Here is a 20,749-nt window from a genome sequence, read left to right as displayed (position 1 = left end):
GAGTCGCCACATTCCGGCACCTGTTCGGGTACACTGAGGGAGAATTCAGAATGTCTAATTCACCTAACAGCACGTCTTTCGGGACTTGTGGGAGGAAACCCTCGAAGGCATGGGGAGAATGTGCAGTGGATGTTGCTTAGCAACTGGAGGCCCTTTTAAGAGAAAAAAAATCACTCTTAGTTTAGCTGAATTTGATTGCAGTTGAAAACAAAATCTCAGGGAGTGAACATCTCTCAACTCTGCCACAAGAAAGACTGGAAAAGACGGGAGCTATGAAAAGGCAGGCCTCCTGAAGAACCAGTTACAGTCCAGATAACCAGGGAATTGGGACAGAGATCCGAGTTAAAGATATAATTGCAGTAACCAGATTTAGAGTGAAAAATCAGACTTCAGAGGTAAATCAAAAGTTTAAAAAAAATTAAAAATTTAGAGAATCCTATTCTTTTTTTCCCAATTAAGGGGCAATTTAATGTGGCCAATCCACCTAACCTGCACATCTTTTGGGTTGTGGGGGCGAAACCCACGCAGACACGGGGAGAATGTGCAAACTCCACACAGACAGTGACCCAGGGCCGGGATCAAACCTGGGACCTCAGTGCCGTGAGGCAGCAGTGCTAACCATTGCACCACCGTGCTGCCCGCAAATCAAAAGTTTGATGTCATTTTAATAGTCTAGAAATCGAGAGTTATAGTAATTGTGAACGGTTTGTACAGCAGTTAGGACAAAGAAATCCTAAAGAGGGTGGTGTAAAATATGGACTGGATTCATGGTTCAAAGTGGAGTAGAAGCTTTACTTAAGAGAGTAATTTGGAAAATCCAGATTGGATTTCAGAATGCAAACTGGTGGAAAGCATGATTCTGAGAGAGATTTTAAAGCATGTTTTTGGAGAGTGGAGCTTGCAAGTTCTCATGTGTTCAAAGGAACTTTATGTTAATGAGACCATTGTAGCTTCAGATGTACTTTGTGATGTGTGTTGATCTTACAAATCTGTATGTAATTGTTAAGCTCAGGGGGTAGTAAATGAATATTGTATCACAACACAATTTTTAAATGTTTAATAAATGTTTTCTTCTTGTTATTAAAACTAATTAATGGTCCTGTGACGATTCCTCCTTGATTTATTTTAAAAAAGTAAAACTTGCGGTCTTTTGAGCGAGGGTTCCATTATGGGATCTCCACGTTCAGCTAAAACATCAACTGGGATCGTAACATTAGGATACCTCCAGTTGTTGCAAATTATGTTCACACCCAAACATGAAGATTGTTTCTTTGGGTAAGATATGGCAGAAGATTAATTGCAGTCCTGTCCTACACAGTGTCCCTGTGTAAACAATCCCAGAGAATCAGTGAGCAAAGAAAATTACAGCACAGGAACAGGCCCTTCGGCCCTCCCAAGCCTGCATCGACCATGCTGCCCGTCTGAATTAAAACCCCCTACCCAAGGAACAAAGGAAATTACAGCACAGGAACAGGCCCTCCGGCCCAAGTGACACTGTCCATTGACAGTGTTCCTGTGGAAGCAGCCCAGAGAATCAATGCCCCCACACTGTCCATTGACAGTGTTCCGTGAAACCGGTCTCGGAGAAGACGACATATGAACTGGAAATGTTAATTCTGTTTCTCTCTTCACAGATTGCTGTCAGACAGACTGGGGGCTTCCAGTGCTGTTTTCATATTCTCAGTATTTAACCCTGTCAAGATCTCAGATTTGAAATGAATGAAATGAAAATCGCTTATTGTCACGAGTAGGCTTCAATGAAGTTACTGTGAAAAGCCCCTAGTCGCCACATTCCGGCGCCTGTTCGGGGAGGCTGGTACGGGAATTGAACCGTGCTGCTGGCCTGCCTTGGTCTGCTTTCAAAGCCAGCGATTTAGCCCTGTGCTAAACAGCCCCTTGTACATATTTTGGTGAGATCTTTGGCCCATTGCTTCTACCTGGACAACAGGCGTCACATTTCACACGAGATGATTCCTCACCATTTATGTTTGGTGGCATTTTCATTGCAGTTGGGCCTTCCTCCTCGATGTTTGAATTAAGCTCCTCACATACATTGCTCTCCTGCTCATCACATTGAAGTTCATTCATTAAATCCTCAATAGCAAAAGGTGCCTGGTCTGCAATCAGTTCGAAGATTCCCTGCGAGACGACATGAAACAAAACTCGACTGCAACACAGCACAGCCAAGGACAAGAATTAAAACACAATAACACACCAGACCCGGTTAAACGTGGCAAACAAGACACCGGGCCTGGTTAAACGTGGCAAACAAGACACCGGGCCTGGTTAAACGTGGCACCAGACCCGGTTAAACATGGCAAACAAGATACCGGACCCGATTAAACGTGGCAAACAAGACACCGGACCCGGTTAAACATGGCAAACAAGACACCGGACCCGATTAAATGTGGCAAACAAGACACCGGACCCGGTTAAACGTGGCACCAGATCCGGTTAAACATGGCAAACAAGACACCACTTGGTTAAACGTGGCAAACAAGACATCGGACCCGGTTAAATGTCGTAAACAAGACATCGAACCCGGTTAAACGTGGCAATAACACATCGGACACTGTTAAATATGGCATGTGATTCGATCGGTTAAACACGGCAGTAACACACCGGGATTTGATCGGTTAACCATGGCAGTAACACACCGGGATTTGATCGGTTAAGCATGGCAGTAACACACCGGGATTTGATCGGTTAAGCATGGTAGTAACACACCGGGATTTGATCGGTTAAGCATGGCAGTAACAGACCGGGATTTGATCGGTTAACCATGGCAGTAACACACCGGGATTTGATCGGTTAAGCATGGTAGTAACACACCGGGATTTGATCGGTTAAGCATGGCAGTAACAGACCGGGATTTGATCGGTTAAACACGGCAGTAACACACCGGGATTTGATCGGTTAACCATGGCAGTAACACACCGGGATTTGATCGGTTAACCATGGTAGTAACACACGGAGATTTGATCGGTTAAACATGGCAGTAACACACCGGGATTTGATCGGTTAAACACGGCAGTAACACACCGGGATTTGATCGGTTAAGCATGGCAGTAACACACCAGGATTTGATCGGTTAACCATGGTAGTAACACACGGAGATTTGATCGGTTAAACATGGCAGTAACACACCGGGATTTGATCGGTTAAACACGGCAGTAACACACCGGGATTTGATCGGTTAAACACGGCAGTAACACACCGGGATTTGATCGGTTAACCATGGCAGTAACAGACCGGGATTTGATCGGTTAAGCATGGTAGTAACACACGGAGATTTGATCGGTTAAACACGGCAGTAACACACCGGGATTTGATCGGTTAACCATGGTAGTAACAGACCGGGATTTGATCGGTTAACCATGGCAGTAACACACCGGGATTTGATCGGTTAACCATGGTAGTAACACACGGAGATTTGATCGGTTAAACACGGCAGTAACACACCGGGATTTGATCGGTTAAGCATGGCAGTAACACACCAGGATTTGATCGGTTAACCATGGTAGTAACACACGGAGATTTGATCGGTTAAACACGGCAGTAACACACCGGGATTTGAGCGGTTAAGCATGGCAGTAACACACCGGGATTTGATCGGTTAACCATGGCAGTAACAGACCGGGATTTGATCGGTTAAGCATGGTAGTAACACACGGAGATTTGATCGGTTAACCATGGCAGTAACACACCGGGATTTGATCGGTTAACCATGGTAGTAACACACGGAGATTTGATCGGTTAAACACGGCAGTAACACACCGGGATTTGATCGGTTAAACACGGCAGTAACACACCGGGATTTGATCGGTTAAGCATGGCAGTAACACACCAGGATTTGATCGGTTAACCATGGTAGTAACACACGGAGATTTGATCGGTTAAGCATGGCAGTAACACACCGGGATTTGATCGGTTAAACACGGCAGTAACACACCGGGATTTGATCGGTTAACCATGGCAGTAACACACCGGGATTTGATCGGTTAAACACGGCAGTAACACACCGGGATTTGATCGGTTAAGCATGGCAGTAACAGACCGGGATTTGATCGGTTAAACACGGCAGTAACACACGGAGATTTGATCGGTTAAACACGGCAGTAACACACCGGGATTTGATCGGTTAAGCATGGCAGTAACACACCGGGATTTGATCGGTTAACCATGGCAGTAACACACCGGGATTTGATCGGTTAAGCATGGCAGTAACAGACCGGGATTTGATCGGTTAACCATGGTAGTAACACACCGGGATTTGATCGGTTAACCATGGCAGTAACACACCGGGATTTGATCGGTTAACCATGGTAGTAACACACCGGGATTTGATCGGTTAACCATGGTAGTAACACACCGGGATTTGATCGGTTAAACATGGTAGTAACACCGGGATTTGATCGGTTAAACACGGCAGTAACAGACCGGGATTTGATCGGTTAACCATGGCAGTAACACACCGGGATTTGATCGGTTAAACACGGCAGTAACAGACCGGGAAAGGAGCGGAGGTACCACTCTACTCTGGAGCAGAGCTCGGAGTACGGTCCTGTCCTGGAGGGGGATGCAGGTGTGCCGCATCATCCCAGAAAAAAGCTTTGGTGTATGCTGCCACATTACCCGGGAGCAGAGCACAGGGGTTGCACCCTGCCTTGGAGGGGAGTTTGGAGGATTATAGGGGCTACAATAACACACACACACAGTACAGAGACTGACATGCTGACAGATAAATACATACTCTTTGGTTTTGGCAGCAATTCGACAGTAAGGATCAATAAACTTCAGGTTCTGTTCTGCAGACAACTGAGACAAAGTAAGTAAAAATGCTGTTACTGCACATCGGTTACAGGTTTCATTGTGTATTAATCACAACATGACATCAGTACAGCTTACATTAATCAAACTCACTGGAGATGGAAACAGAATAAAGGTGGTGACTGGAACCTTAGGCAGCTTTAGCTGATTAGAATGAAGCTTTCAATCCCAGTTGAATTGTAGATGTGCCTGAATTCACTAAAGGCACTGTCCTGTGTAGAACAGTCTCACTGACATCACAACGGACTCTGTAGATGCTGAGAACCAGTGATTGTGACAGGATTGCAGAGTCGGAGCTCGTCAAGAAGCTCCACCCCTTCAGAAATTGCATTTTCTTTACCTGCTGCGCACCAACTGTTGCCAGTTCTTGCAGGTAGATGTCAATGAAATGGAAGCGGATTCCACTGGCTGCTGTGTTGCTGACAGGATTTAACACCTCGCTTGTCACACAGCTTAGAAATCGGCTGACAACACTGCAGAGAGAAACAGAAAGGTTCACTTCAGCAATCAAAATATCCAGTCCCAGTGAATTGCACTGAAACAGTGACTCTGTTCACTAATGAATAACAACCACAAGATATTTTTCTCCAATAGTTTCCTACAAATGATAACAGTATCAGCAGCACGGTAGCACAGTGGTTAGCACTACAGCCTCACAGCGCTTGGGTCACTGTCTGTGCGGAGTCTGCACGTTCTCTCCGTGTCTGCGTGGGTTTCCTCCGGGTGCTCCAGTTTCCTCCCACAAGTCCCAAAAAACGTGCTGTTAGGTAATTTGGGCATTCTGAATTCTCCGTGTACCCAAATAGGTGCCAGGATGAGGCGACAAGGGGATTTTCACAGTAACTTCATTGCAGTGCTAAATGTAAGCCTACTTGTGATAATAAATATTATCATGAGTATTTTCAGCTGTCTGGCTTTGGCACTGCAGTTGCAGAGGTTACACAGAACATAGAATATACAGTGCAGAAGGAGGCCATTCGGCCCATCGAGCCTGCACCAGCCCTTGGAAAGAGCACCCCACTTAATCCCACAACTCCGCCTCATACCCGTAACCCAGCAACCTGACCCAACCCCTTTGGACACGAAGGGAAATTTAGCATGGTACCCATGCAGACACGGGGAGAGCGTGCAGACTCCGCACAGACAAGTGACCCAGCGGGGAATCGAACTTGGGACCCTGGGGCGGTGAATTAACGGTGCAAACCACTGTGCGGCCCACCAGATCTAGCACTTTAGGGCGAAAGGGATTAAAGGAAATATGGGGGAAGTGGGATTAGGTTATTGAGTTGGAGGATCAGCCCTGATCATAATGAATGGTGGGCTAGGCTCGAGGGGCCGAATGGCCTACTCCTGCTCCTTTTCTCTATGTTTCCCTGAGCTGGACCAGCGGTGTCCTGGTATTCACGGGTCGTTGTGAATGAAACCTCGTGGGTGTTTAATTGCTGCCGCTCTGTCCAGCTGGACCCTGCGCCTCACCCCCAGGACCCGGCTTCCCGACCCAGCCCAGCAGTCCAGGCTCCTGGAGCGCTGCAGTTGCAGAGGTTACGCTGCATACACGCCCCGTTACACTGCCTTTGAAGTCTATGCCTATGACGGAAGAGTTAATTATTAATTTTAAAACAATGCAGAAACATAGAATTTTTGAAGCGTTACGGAATTGCATCTGGATCAGAGTGCTACATTAGGTGGAAAGAATCCAAATATCAGCCAGGACACTGTGTTTACCAGGTTACACTTTGATTACTTCCCAGGTGGCAAACATGCTCACTTTAACTTATCCTGTAGAAATCCTGGCATTACAATTTTGCAAAAGCCGATTATGGTGTGAGATTGAGATCGTCATGCAGGCAATGTCATCAGCACTGCCCAATAGAGGGCACAGGGATCGAGCTGGTGGCAGAGGTGCAAATTTGCACTGGCTTGAGCTGACAAGCATATGCAATGAAGTCAGCAACGAATGAGAAAAACTGCATGCGCACTACTGGACAGTGCGAGCAGACTGCACATACACAACTGCTCATGACGTCTGGCCAATTGGCACCAGGAGTTAGTGTTGGCAATTCCTGTGCAAAAACACTGCCTGAAGGATCATTTAAAGTTTCACTCACCTGTCATCCCAGCTCATGCTCTTCAATACCTCCAAAAACTGCCTCAGCATCAAGCGGATAAGCTGTGGGGAAAGGGCACAATATCAACAAATCACAATTCTCCATACAGTTTAACTTTCTTCACTTTGAACACTGCTTTCCCGATGGCTCAGCTCACAGCATCACCAGCGTTTAGGGAGCTGGACCATAAAAATCAGGAGATTCCTGGGTTTAATCACAAATCACCGTTGACTTACCCCATTTCGGCCAGGGAGGCTGTGCATCTCATAGTTAAGGAAAAAGGAATGAAATCATAGATACATACAAGATAAGAGCAGGAGGCGGCGTTTCGGCCCTTCGAGTCGGCTCCGTCATTCATCACCATCATGGCTGATCATCCAACTCCATAGTCTAATCCTGCTTTCTCCCCATAGCCTTTGATCCCATTCTCCCCAAGTGCTATATCCAGCCGCCTCTTGAATATATTCAAAGTTTTAGCATCAACTACTTCCTGTGGGAATGAATTCCACAGGCTCACCGCTCTTTGTGTGAAGAAATGTCTCCTTGTCTCTGTCCGAAATGGTTTACCCTGAATCCTCAGACTGTGACCCCTGGTTCTGGACACACCCATCACTGGGAATATCTTCCCCGCACCTACCCTGTCCAGTCCTGTTAGAATTTTATAGTCTCTATGAGATCCCCCCTCAATCTTCTGAACTCCAGCGAGGACAATCCCAACCTCGTCAATCTCTCCTCATGTGACAGTCCCGCCATCCCTGGAATCAGTCTGGTAAACCTTCGCTGCTCTCCCTCGAGAGCAAGAACATCATTCCTCAGAGGAGACCAAAACTGCCCACAATACTCCAGGTGAGGCCTCACCAAGGTCCTGTACAATTGCAGTAACACATCCTGCTTCTATACTCAAAACCTCGCGCAATGAAGGCCAACATACCATTAGCCTTCTTTACCGCCTGCTGCACCTGCATGCTTACCTTCAGCGACTGGTGCACAAGGACACCCAGGCCCCGCTCTTTACTAGCCAGTGGCTGTTCCTGGATCTCAGCCGAGGTGGAATCAGACACCGGTATGATAACCTATCACTGAATAGCAAGCCAAAATTAACCAAAGGAAGGTCAATCGGGGCAGCTTTGCAACTGTGCCGGGGACTGTGCCAGTGCCCGTGCCGGTGCCCGTGCCGGTGCCCGTGCCGGTGCCGGTGCCGGTGCCGGTGCCCGTGCCGGTGCCCGTGCCGGTGCCCGTGCCGGTGCCCGTGCCGGGGACAGTGCCGGGGACAGTGCCGGTGCCCGTGCCGGGGACAGTGCCGGTGCCCGTGCCGGTGCCCGTGCCGGGGACAGAGCCGGGGACTGAGCCGGGGACAGTTCCGGGGACTGAGCCGGTGACTGTGCCGGGGACTGAGCCGGGGACTGAGCCGGTGACAGTGCCGGGGACTGAGCCGGTGACAGTGCCGGGGACTGAGCCGGTGACAGTGCCGGGGACTGAGCCGGGGACTGAGCCAGTGACTGTGCCGGGGACTGAGCCAGTGACTGTGCCGGGGACTGAGCCAGTGACTGTGCCGGGGACTGAGCCAGTGACTGTGCCGGGGACTGAGCCAGTGACTGTGCCGGGGACTGTGCCGGGGACTGTGCCGGGGACTGAGCCGGGGACTGAGCCAGTGACTGTGCCGGGGACTGAGCCAGTGACTGTGCCGGGGACTGAGCCAGTGACTGTGCCGGGGACTGAGCCAGTGACTGTGCCGGGGACTGAGCCAGTGACTGTGCCGGGGACTGAGCCAGTGACTGTGCCGGGGACTGAGCCAGTGACTGTGCCGGGGACTGAGCCAGTGACTGTGCCGGGGACTGAGCCAGTGACTGTGCCGGGGACTGAGCCAGTGACTGTGCCGGGGACTGAGCCAGTGACTGTGCCGGGGACTGAGCCAGTGACTGTGCCGGGGACTGAGCCAGTGACTGTGCCGGGGACTGAGCCAGTGACTGTGCCGGGGACTGAGCCAGTGACTGTGCCGGGGACTGAGCCAGTGACTGTGCCGGGGACTGAGCCAGTGACTGTGCCGGGGACTGAGCCAGTGACTGTGCCGGGGACTGAGCCAGTGACTGTGCCGGGGACTGAGCCAGTGACTGTGCCGGGGACTGAGCCAGTGACTGTGCCGGGGACTGAGCCAGTGACTGTGCCGGGGACTGAGCCAGTGACTGTGCCGGGGACTGAGCCAGTGACTGTGCCGGGGACTGAGCCAGTGACTGTGCCGGGGACTGAGCCAGTGACTGTGCCGGGGACTGAGCCAGTGACTGTGCCGGGGACTGAGCCAGTGACTGTGCCGGGGACTGAGCCAGTGACTGTGCCGGGGACTGAGCCAGTGACTGTGCCGGGGACTGAGCCAGTGACTGTGCCGGGGACTGAGCCAGTGACTGTGCCGGGGACTGAGCCAGTGACTGTGCCGGGGACTGAGCCAGTGACTGTGCCGGGGACTGAGCCAGTGACTGTGCCGGGGACTGAGCCAGTGACTGTGCCGGGGACTGAGCCAGTGACTGTGCCGGGGACTGAGCCAGTGACTGTGCCGGGGACTGAGCCAGTGACTGTGCCGGGGACTGAGCCAGTGACTGTGCCGGGGACTGAGCCAGTGACTGTGCCGGGGACTGAGCCAGTGACTGTGCCGGGGACTGAGCCAGTGACTGTGCCGGGGACTGAGCCAGTGACTGTGCCGGGGACTGAGCCAGTGACTGTGCCGGGGACTGAGCCAGTGACTGTGCCGGGGACTGAGCCAGTGACTGTGCCGGGGACTGAGCCAGTGACTGTGCCGGGGGCTGAGCCAGTGACTGTGCCGGGGGCTGAGCCAGTGACTGTGCCGGGGACTGAGCCAGTGACTGTGCCGGGGACTGAGCCAGTGACTGTGCCGGGGACTGAGCCAGTGACTGTGCCGGGGACTGAGCCAGTGACTGTGCCGGGGACTGAGCCAGTGACTGTGCCGGGGACTGAGCCAGTGACTGTGTCGGGGACTGAGCCGGGGACTGAGCCGGGGACTGAGCCGGGGACTGAGCCGGGGACTGAGCCGGGGACTGAGCCGGGGACTGAGCCGGGGACTGAGCCGGGGACTGAGCCGGGGACTGAGCCGGGGACTGAGCCGGGGACTGAGCCGGGGACTGAGCCGGGGACTGAGCCAGTGCTGGGATGGCACTTTCAGGAGTGAAAAGTTGGGGCGGGAGAGGGAAAGTGGAGCAAATTTACAGCGACTCCTTTTCTGACAATTAAATCATTTTTGGGGTTGTGGCTGCCGTGCACATGGGAGACTGGGGATAGAGAGGGAAAACTAGGTGACAACTGGCAGCAAACACAACTGGCCCCAACCTGTGAGATACTGAGAAAATTCAGAACAACAAGTTACTCTGACCTAGGGAGCTAACTTTGAGAGAGAGAATGATGATGTCTGTTTAGGGAATGGCCCCACCAGGCAATCCCCCCACAACCTTCCTTTGAATAGAAGCAGCAAATCAGTAGCAGTCTCCACATTCTGACAGAACATCAGTTAAACCTCGATATTACACAAACCTGTCAGCCTGGAACATGGCTCTAATCTTCAGTCTGAGTTAGGACTAAAGAACAGCACTAATCTTGGAGCCACATCTCTCAGGGGTCCCTTTCTCACTGACATTAGAGATGTAGCTGGGTAACCAACATGAGCAGATATCCTTGGTGTCAATACAATGACTGCCCGAGTCTGAGGATTAGAGAAAGGTAACTCAATCTCACCATGTAGAATTTATCCAGGCGGAGACGATCGATTCCATTCCACTCCCGATTCATCGTCTGAAAGAATGTCTCCATAAATAGGAACTCTGGAGCAGGGTAAGAAATAGGACTGATCAGTACATCCATGTTAAATCAAGGGCCAAAACAGGCCTCACTGGAGATATTCACAGGTTGGCAAGCATTTCTATTCTGACTGCATCAGTCCTTTCAGCTGCCACACTTTGAGACTTCTCTCTTCTACGTTCATTCAACGGCGTCCTCTGAATTTCACCCTGTACATCCATCAACAAGGTTTCAGTTCCTCCTATCCATGATCACAAAGACCAACGGTCATTTTGTATTATCAAATTGTTACACTGGGGATATAGAGGGGGCTTTAAACTAAATAGTGGGGGTTCACTTGAGGGAATATTTGGAAGGTTGAAAAGAAAGGACAAGGCAATAGCGCAGAGAAGTAATACAGGGTCCCAGGTTCGATTCCCAGCTTGGGTCACTGTCTGTGCAGAGTCTGCACGTTCTCTGCGTGGGTTTCCTCCGGGTGCTCTGGTTTTCACCCACAAGTTCCGAAAGACGCGCTATGAGGAAATTTTGACACAGTGTACCCGAACAGGTGCCAGAGTGTGGCGACTAGGGGCTTTTCACAATAACTTCATTGCAGTGTTAATGTAAGCCTACTTGTGACAATAAAGATTATTATAATTATAACCAGAGTGTGACAGGAAGGAGGTTCAGAGGGCAAGTATAAAAGAGTACACATAGGTTAAGGGGCAAGAGGGCAGAAGTAGATTTATGCTGTCCAAATTTTACTATTGTGCACTAATCAGAATGCCAGATTGCAGACGATCACAACAATTTATCCTACAGGACAAAATGGCGCTGAATAGATGAAAGCCAATTCTGATTGACCAAGGCTATGCCATGAAGGCGGCAATGGGAAAATGGTAACAACCCATTTTCTAGATAATTCAAAAAAGGCACCAAGCCTAACATATCCCTTTTGTTTGCAGAGAACAGGTCCCCATTGTATGAATGTGTGTCATTTCAAGCAGAGTGAAAATGAGAGTTATGAAGCAGACAGACGATATTAAATTGGTTATTGGTGTAGCTCGTGGTGCACTAGGGTTCCTGTTGTTCCTTTGTTGTATATGCTAATCCATGCACCATTTATAGTTCTAACTGACCATTATTGCCTGTTAAATCATGTGTAATTTGTTTTGGTTCTGATTCACGTTCAAGTAAAAATTATAAAAAGTGAAATCTTGCTGGCAATTTCATTTGGGGGTCATTCAGTAAATGTGGCTATTTTGTTTTTTCCTTGTTTCTGCAGCCCTTGTCCTTCTAAGTGGTGGAGGTCATAAGATCTCCCTCCCATATCCCTACCTTCTCAAGGATGCAGCTAATTGTCTCAACACCATTCATACATCTCACTTCTGCACTCTTCCATGGCAATCTATCCAATACTTTTACCCCATTACCTGCCCCCACCACTACATAATTAACAACTTGCGTCTCTGGAGCACGATATTGTGCTTCTTCCATCGGGCAGGAGATACAGAATTCTGAGAACACGCACAAACAGACTCAAAACAGCTTCTTCCCCGCTGTTACCAGACTCCTAAACGACCCTCTTATGGACTGACCTCATGAACACTACACCCTGTCTGCTTCACCCGATGCCGGTGTTATGTAGTTACATTGTGTACCTTGTGTTACCCTATTATGTATTTCCTTTTATTTCCTTTTCATGTACTTATGATCTGTTGAGCTGCTCGCAGAAAAATACTTTTCACTGTACCTCGGTACACGTCACAATAAACAAAATCCTATTGGGAGACAGAATAAAGGCAACTTACTGGCATCCAGATTTTTGAACGTGTATATGAGCTGGGAAATGGAATTTGCCAATTCTTCCTGGAAGAAACAGCAGAGGTTTTAATGAGTTAAACCACAAGAGCTGAAAACTCTCACTGTGAATTGATTAACCTAGTGCTCGCCAAGCTGAAGTGTGCAGATATATACACGTGTAGTTCGTAATAGCTGTCCCAACGCCATTACCATCTACGGAGCTGACACAATCCAGTTTCTGTAGCATATATTTTCAGACCCAGCAGCATCATTCACCCCTACAAGCACATTTTGTTTCCCCTATGATCTGGATACCCCATTTACTGGCAGATAGTAAGTACAACAGTCAGCCAAGTTTCAAAGTAAACCAGAGAATCGAAAATAGAAATAGGACGGCACGGCAGCACAGTGGTTAGCACTGCTGCTTCACAACGTCAGAGACCCGGGTTCGATTCCCAGCTTGGGTCATTGTATGTACGTAGTCTGCATGTTCTTCCCGTGTTTGCGTGGGTTTCCTCCCAGCGTTATTGTAAGCCTATTAAAGATGCTGATAAAGATGATTAAATACTGGACAATCGCAGCAGGCCAGACGGCATCTGTGGTGAGAAAAGGGAGCTAACGTTTCGAATCTGGATGACTCCTGTAAAAGCAAACAGAGAATCCTTGATTTAATCCCTGACTCAATACCAGGGGAGGCAGAAAGCAGCAACAGAAGGCAAATACCACAACATGGGAGAAAAGTCCATTTTAGGTTCCCTGTCTGCCCCTTGCTGTATTGATACACGTGGCCCAGGGTTAGCCGCCAGCTTCTCTGGACCAGGCCTCCTATCAGGAACACAAGAATTAGGAGAAGTAGACCATTTGGCTGCTCATCTTGCCCTTAATAGTCTTGTCGTTACGGGCCCACTCACAGCATGCTAGAATTTCACATTCAGACTGGGCGAGAGAAGACAGAGTACCATACTAGAGTTTTAGCGTTGGGCAGAGGCAATTATACAGGCCTGAGGAAAGAGTTGGCCCAAGTAGACCTGGGACAGATAATTGAGGGTAGAACAGTTGAGGAACAATGGTGGATGTTCAGGGAGATATTAAACACCTCTCAGTTAAAGCACACTCCGGAGGGAAAGTGGAATTTTAAAAAGGCGAAAAACATTCCATGGCTAAATAAGGAAGTCAAGGAAGGAATAAAGGCAAAAACTAGGACATACCAAACTGCAAAAGCTAGTGGTAAGCTGGAGAATTGGCAGAACGTCAGCAAAAGGCTACTAAAAATAAAATTAAAAGATCCAAGATGAACGACGAATGGAAACTAGCAGAAAACAAACACTGATACCAGAAGCTTCTATAATTACATAAAGAGGAAGAGAATAACTAAAGTAAATGTTTGTCTTTTAGAAGACGATACTGGTGAGGAACACAGATGGTGGAGGCACTCAACCAATATTTTGCCTCTGTCTTCACGGTAGGTGCGACAACCATCACTAGGGAGACAGTATTGAATAAAGTGATGGGATTAAGGGGAGAGAAGGTCTCCAGGACCTGATGGCCTGCACCTTACTGTATTAAGGAAGGTGCAGCGTTGATAGTGGACGTACTGGTTGATATTTCAGAATTCCATAGAATCCGGAAGGGTCCTGATGGATTGGAAACACACTAATGTGACGCACCTATTCAAAATGGGAGAGGCAAAAAGTAAGAAACTATAGACTCGTGAGCTTGACCTCTGTGGTGGGGAAGTCACTGGAATCAGCCATGAAGGAGGAGACGACTGAACATTTGAAAAGACAAAGCTCAATGCACCGTTGTCAGCATGTTTTTTTTTTAAATAAACATTTTAATGAGGTATTTTTGGGATAGTAACAATAAAATAAACAATACACATGAAACCATAAACATAGTGCAAAAGCCATTTACCTCTCGTATAGGTCCCACCCTTATTAACCCCCTACTCTAATCTAAACTACTCTCCCCGCCCCCGCCCCCCAGTCTGCTGACGATTAATTTCCCGCAAAGAAGTTGACGAACGGTTGCCACCTCCGGGTGAACCCTAACAGTGACCCCCTCAAGGTGAACTTGATTTTCTCCAAACAGAGAAAGCGAGCCATGTCCGATAGCCAGGTCTCCGACTTCGGGGCTTTGAGTCCCTCCAAGCTAATAGTATCCGTCTCTGGGCTACCAGGGAAGCAAAGGTCAAAACATATAGAACATAGAACAATACAGCGCAGTACAGGCCCTTCGGCCCACAATGTTGCACCGAAACAAAAGCCATCTAACCTACACTATGCCATTATCATCCATATGTTTATCCAATAAACTTTTAAATGCCCTCAATGTTGGCGAGTTCACTACTGTAGCAGGTAGGGCATTCCACGGCCTCACTACTCTTTGCGTAAAGAACCTACCTCTGACCTCTGTCCTATATCTATTACCCCTCAGTTTAAAGTTATGTCCCCTCGTGCCAGCCATATCCATCCGCGGGAGAAGGCTCTCACTGTCCACCCTATCCAACCCCCTGATCATTTTGTATGCCTCTATTAAGTCTCCTCTTAACCTTCTTCTCTCCAACGAAAACAACCTCAAGTCCATCAGCCTTTCCTCATAAGATTTTCCCTCCATACCAGGCAACATCCTGGTAAATCTCCTCTGCACCCGCTCCAAAGCCTCCACGTCCTTCCTATAATGCGGTGACCAGAACTGTACGCAATACTCCAAATGCGGCCGTACCAGAGTTCTGTACAGCTGCAACATGACCTCCCGACTCCGGAACTCAATCCCTCTACCAATAAAGGCCAACCCTCCATAGGCCTTCTTCACAACCCTATCAACCTGGGTGGCAACTTTCAGGGATCTATGTACATGGACACCTAGATCCCTCTGCTCATCCACACTTTCAAGAACTTTACCATTAGCCAAATATTCCGCATTCCTGTTATTCCTTCCAAAGTGAATCACCTCACACTTCTCGACATTAAACTCCATTTGCCACCTCTCAGCCCAGCTCTGCAGCTTATCTATATCCCTCTGTAACCTGCTACATCCTTCCACACTATCGACAACACCACCGACTTTAGTATCGTCTGCAAATTTACTCACCCACCCTTCTGCGCCTTCCTCTAGGTCATTGATAAAAATGACAAACAGCAACGGCCCCAGAACAGATCCTTGTGGTACTCCACTTGTGACTGAACTCCATTCTGAACATTTCCCATCAACCACCACCCTCTGTCTTCTTTCAGCTGGCCAATTTCTGATCCACATCCCTAAATCACCCTCAATCCCCAGCCTCCGTATTTTCTGCAATAGCCTACCATGGGGAACCTGATCAAACGCTTTACTGAAATCCATATACACCACATCAACTGCTCTACCCTCGTCTACCTGTTCAGTCACCTTCTCAAAGAACTCAATAAGGTTTGTGAGGCATGACCTACCCTTCACAAAGCCATGCTGACTATCCCTGATCATATCATTCCTATCTAGATGATTATAAATCTTGTCTCTTATAATCCCCTCCAAGACTTTACCCACTACAGACGTGAGGCTCACCGGTCTATAGTTGCCGGGGTTGTCTCTGCTCCCCTTTTTGAACAAAGGGACCACACGTCTGCCTCTTTCTCCTCCTGGATTCCCGGGTCTTCCGACGCCCCGAAAATCGGCACCTCTGGACCCAGCCCCACCCTTGTTTTTAACACCGTGGACATGACGTCCGCAAATCCCTGCCAAAATCCCCTAAACTTCGGACATGTCCAGAACGTGTGGACATGGTTCGCACATAGTCCTCCCGCACATTTTGTGCACCTGTCCGCCACCCCAAAGAATCTGCACATCCGGGCCACTGGCATGTGAGCCCGGTGAACAACCTTAAATTGTGTCAGGCTGAGCCTGGCACATGTTGCGGACGCGTTGACTCTACTCAACTCGTCCGCCCATAGACCATCTTCTATCTCACCTCCCAGCTCCTCCTCCCACTTGCGCTTCAGCTCCTCGGTCTGCGTCTCCTCCGGCCCCATAAGCTCCTTATAAATGTCCGAGACACTCCCTTCTCCTACCCACCCTCTGGAAACTACCCTGTCCTGAATCCCCCTTAGCGGTAGGAGCGGGAAGGTTGACACCGGTTTACGAAGGAAGTTTCACACATGCAGATACCTGAATTAGTTTCCCCTCGCCAACCCAAACTTTTCCCCCAATGCCCTCAAACTCGGATCAGCATGGTTTTATGAGGGCAACGTCATGCTTCATAAACTTCTTTGAGTTCCTTGAAGACTTAACCAGCAAGGTAGATAACGGGAAACCTGTGGATGTGGTGTACCTTGACTTCCAGAAGGCGTTTGATAAGGTGCCACATAAAAGATTGATCCAGAATATGGGGTCATAGAGGATTGGGGTAGAGTTATAGATTGGATTGAGGACTGACAGAAAGCAGAGGGTCAGGAAAAATGGGTCCTTCTCTGGCTGGTGAACAGTAACTAACGGGGAGCCGCAGGGGTCAGTCCTCGGACCTCAACTGTTTACAATCTATATAAATGATATACAAGCAGGGACAGAGTAACATAGCAAAATTTGTGGATGATACTAAAATAGGTGGGATACAGGCAGTGAAGAGGAGATATGTCCAAAACATGTGGACATGGTTCGCACATAGTCCTCCCGCACATTTTGCGCACCTGCCCTCCACCCCAAAGAATCTGCTCACCCGGGCCAGTGTCACGTGAGCCCGGTGAACAACCTTAAATTGTATCAGGCTGAGCCTAGCACATGTTGCGGACGTGTTGACTCCACTCAACGAGTCTGCCCATAGACTATCCTCTATCGTGGACAGCACGGTAGCATTGTGGGTAGTACAATTGCTTCACAGCTCCAGGGTCCCAGGTTCGATTCCGGCTTGGGTCACTATCTGTGCGGAGTCTGCACATCCTCCCCGTGTGCGCGTGGGTTTCCTCCGGGTGCTCCGGTTTCCTCCCACAGTCCAAAGATGGGCAGGTTAGGTGGATTGGCCATGCTAAATTGCCCTTATTGTCCACAATTGCCCTTAGTGTTGGGTGGGGTTACTGGGTTATGGGGTTACTGGGTTCTGGGGATAGGGTGGCGGTGTTGACCTTGGGTAGGGTGCTCTTTCTAAGAGCCGGTGCAGACCCGATGGGCCGAATGGCCTCCTTCTGCACTGTAAATTCTATGATAAATATTTTACAGATATAGATAGCCGAGGAGATTGGGCCAAAATCTGGCAGGTGACGTTTAATGGTGACAAGTGTGAGGTTGTCCGTTTGGCTGAAAAAAATAGAAAGGCAAATTATCTAAATGGAAAGCAGATTCAAGATGCATCTGGGCAGAGGGATCTGGGTGTCTTTGTTAATAAGTCGGTATGCAGGTACAGCCTGTAATTAAAAAGGCAAATGCAATGTTAGCATTTATTGCAAAAGGACTGTTTTGAAATTAGAAGTTATGTTGCAATTGTATCAGGTTTTGGTGTGACCACGTCTGGAGTATTGTGTCCAATTTTGGTCTCCTTATTTGAGGATAATAATAATAATCGCTTATTGTCACAATTAGGCTTCAATGAAGTTACTGTGAAAAGCCTGTGGATGTGGTGGCATTGGAGGCAATCTGGAATGAGAGGTCACAGATATAGGTTGAGGTGTGCTAGATTTAGAACTGAGATGAGGAGGAACTACTTCTCGCATAGGGTGGTGTATTTGTGAAACTCGCTGTCCCATAATGCAGTGGAATCTGAGTCATTAAAAGATTTCAAGTAGATATATTTCTGATTTTAAAAAACAGGCAAAAGGGATATGGGAAACCGGTGGGAGGTGGATTTGAGACCAGGAAGAGAGCAGCCAGGATCTGATTGAATGGAGGAGCAGGCTGGGGGGCTGAATTGCCGACTTCTGCTCCGAATTCCTAAGAACTAATTCAAATGCAATGATATCCTTTCTTGAGAACGAAACTATATACAGTACCTCTTGGGGAAGCTTGCAACCCCAAACACCATTTCTGCAACTCCCATTGAGGATTATAGTACATAGGTTGGGAAGTTCTGCTGGAACAATGTCTTACCTGTAAGAGAGGTTTGTCCTGCATCCACATGCAGTAGAAGATGCCCTTCCATATTTTCAGTAACTCCTCCTGGCTGAAACCACCTAAACAAAAAACAGAACTTGTGTGAATTGAACCGAGTGCAAAAGAAGGCGTTTGGCGAGTGAAGTGTCTGCGTGGGTTTCCTCCGGGTGCTCCGGTTTCCTCCCACAGTCCAAAGATGTGCGGGTGAGGTGGACTGGCCATGATCAATGCGCGGGGCTACAGAGATAGAGCGGGGGGAGTGGGCCTTGGCAGGGTTGCTCTTTATGGGTGACAGAGTGGTTGGCACTGCTGCCTCATCTCCAGAGATCCAGGTCCGATTCCAACCTCGGATGACTGTGTGGCGTTTGCACATTACTCATGCCTGCGTGGGTTTCCTCCGGGTACTCCGGTTTCCTCCCACAGTCCAAAGATATGCAGGTTAGGTAGATTGCCCATGCTAAATTGCCCTCAGTGTCCAAAAGGTTGGGTGGGGATACAGGGATAGGGTAGAGTGCTCAATTCAAGTGCCGGTGCAGACTTGATCGGTCGAATGGCCCCGTATTCACTCTACCTCACACACTCTCTCCCCCGAAGTGTCCTTGCTCTCCCTCTCTCCCCCGGTCTCTGCCCTCGTGCCTCCCCCGGTCTCTGCCCTCGTGCCGCCCCCGGTCTCTGCCCTCGCGTCGCCCCCGGTCTCCGCCCCCGCGTCGCCCCCGGTCTCTGCCCCCGCGTCGCCCCCGGTCTCTGCCCCCGCGCCTCCCCCGGTCTCTGCCCCCCGCGCCTCCCCCGGTCTCTGCCCTCGCGCCTCCCCCGGTCTCTGCCCTCGCGCCTCCCCCGGTCTCTGCCCTCGCGCCTCCCCCGGTCTCTGCCCTCCTGCCTCCCCCGGTCTCTGCCCTCCTGCCTCCCCCGGTCTCTGCCCTCGCGCCGCCCCCGGTCTCTGCCCTCGCGCCGCCCCCGGTCTCTGCCCTCGCGCCTCCCCCGGTCTCTGCCCCCGCGCCTCCCCCGGTCTCTGCCCCCGCGCCTCCCCCGGTCTCTGCCCCCGCGCCTCCCCCGGTCTCTGCCCCCGCGCCTCCCCCGGTCTCTGCCCCCGCGCCTCCCCCGGTCTCTGCCCCCGCGCCTCCCCCGGTCTCTGCCCCCGCGCCTCCCCCGGTCTCTGCCCCCGCGCCTCCCCCGGTCTCTGCCCTCGCGCCTCCCCCGGTCTCTGCCCTCGCGTCGCCCCTGGTCTCTGCCCTCGCGCCGCCCCCGGTCTCTGCCCCCGCGTCGCCCCCGGTCTCTGCCCCCACGCCTCCCCCGGTCTCTGCCCTCGTGCCTCCCCCGGTCTCTGCCCTCGTGCCTCCCCCGGTCTCTGCCCTCGTGCCTCCCCCGGTCTCTGCCCTCGCGCCTCCCCCGGTCTCTGCCCTCGTGCCTCCCCCGGTCTCTGCCCTCGCGCCTCCCCCGGTCTCTGCCCTCGCGTCGCCCCCGGTCTCTGCCCTCGCGTCGCCCCCGGTCTCTGCCCCCGCGTCGCCCCCGGTCTCTGCCCTCGCGCCTCCCCCGGTCTCTGCCCTCGTGCCTCCCCCGGTCTCTGCCCTCGCGTCGCCCCCGGTCTCTGCCCTCGTGCCTCCCCCGGTCTCTGCCCTCGCGTCGCCCCCGGTCTCTGCCCTCGTGCCCCCCCCGGTCTCTGCCCTCGCGCCTCCCCCGGTCTCTGCCCTCGTGCCTCCCCGGGTCTCTGCCCTCGTGCCTCCCCCGGTCTCTGCCCTCGTGCCTCCCCCGGTCTCTGCCCTCGTGCCTCCCCCGGTCTCTGCCCTCGCGCCTCCCCCGGTCTCTGCCCTCGTGCCTCCCTCGGTCTCTGCCCTCGTGCCTCCCCGGTCTCTGCCCTCGTGCCTCCCCCGGTCTCTGCCCTCGTGCCTCCCCCGGTCTCTGCCCTCGTGCCTCCCCCGGTCTCTGCCCTCGCGCCTCCCCCGGTCTCTGCCCTCGTGCCTCCCCGGTCTCTGCCCTCGTGCCTCCCCCGGTCTCTGCCCTCGCGCCTCCCCCGGTCTCTGCCCTCGTGCCTCCCTCGGTCTCTGCCCTCGCGGCCTCCCCCGGTCTCTGCCCTCGTGCCTCCCTCCCGGCCCTCGTGCCTCCCTCCCTCTCTCCCCGGTCTCTCTCTCTCTCTCTCTCTCCCCGGTCTCTCTCTCTCCCGCTCTCCCCAGTCT

At 51.0% G+C, this 20,749-nt stretch overlaps 2 protein-coding genes across 2 annotated transcripts in view; one reads left to right on the top strand and one right to left on the bottom strand.

The window, feature by feature from the left end:
- The window catches only part of LOC140427611 (ribosomal RNA processing protein 1 homolog B-like), a 63,695-nt gene extending 45,041 nt beyond the window's left edge, over window positions 1-18,654 (bottom strand). Inside the window, exons 1-7 of the mRNA XM_072513019.1 lie at window positions 18,576-18,654; window positions 12,530-12,587; window positions 10,677-10,762; window positions 6,939-7,000; window positions 5,171-5,303; window positions 4,754-4,818; window positions 1,980-2,167 (exon numbers count right to left, since the gene is read on the bottom strand). Of these exons, the coding sequence (XP_072369120.1) occupies window positions 1,980-2,167; window positions 4,754-4,818; window positions 5,171-5,303; window positions 6,939-7,000; window positions 10,677-10,762; window positions 12,530-12,587; window positions 18,576-18,605 (622 nt within the window). The 5' untranslated portion in view covers window positions 18,606-18,654. The remainder of the gene's footprint in view (window positions 1-1,979; window positions 2,168-4,753; window positions 4,819-5,170; window positions 5,304-6,938; window positions 7,001-10,676; window positions 10,763-12,529; window positions 12,588-18,575) is intronic.
- Window positions 1-20,749, top strand: part of LOC140427619 (ribosomal RNA processing protein 1 homolog B-like) — a 944,136-nt gene that overhangs the window by 854,190 nt on the left and 69,197 nt on the right. The gene's annotated exons all lie outside the window — the stretch shown is intronic.

Source organism: Scyliorhinus torazame, chromosome 8 (assembly GCF_047496885.1).
Source record: "Scyliorhinus torazame isolate Kashiwa2021f chromosome 8, sScyTor2.1, whole genome shotgun sequence".
Taxonomy (NCBI): Eukaryota; Metazoa; Chordata; class Chondrichthyes; order Carcharhiniformes; family Scyliorhinidae; genus Scyliorhinus; species Scyliorhinus torazame.
This window is presented reverse-complemented; position numbering and strand designations above follow the sequence as displayed.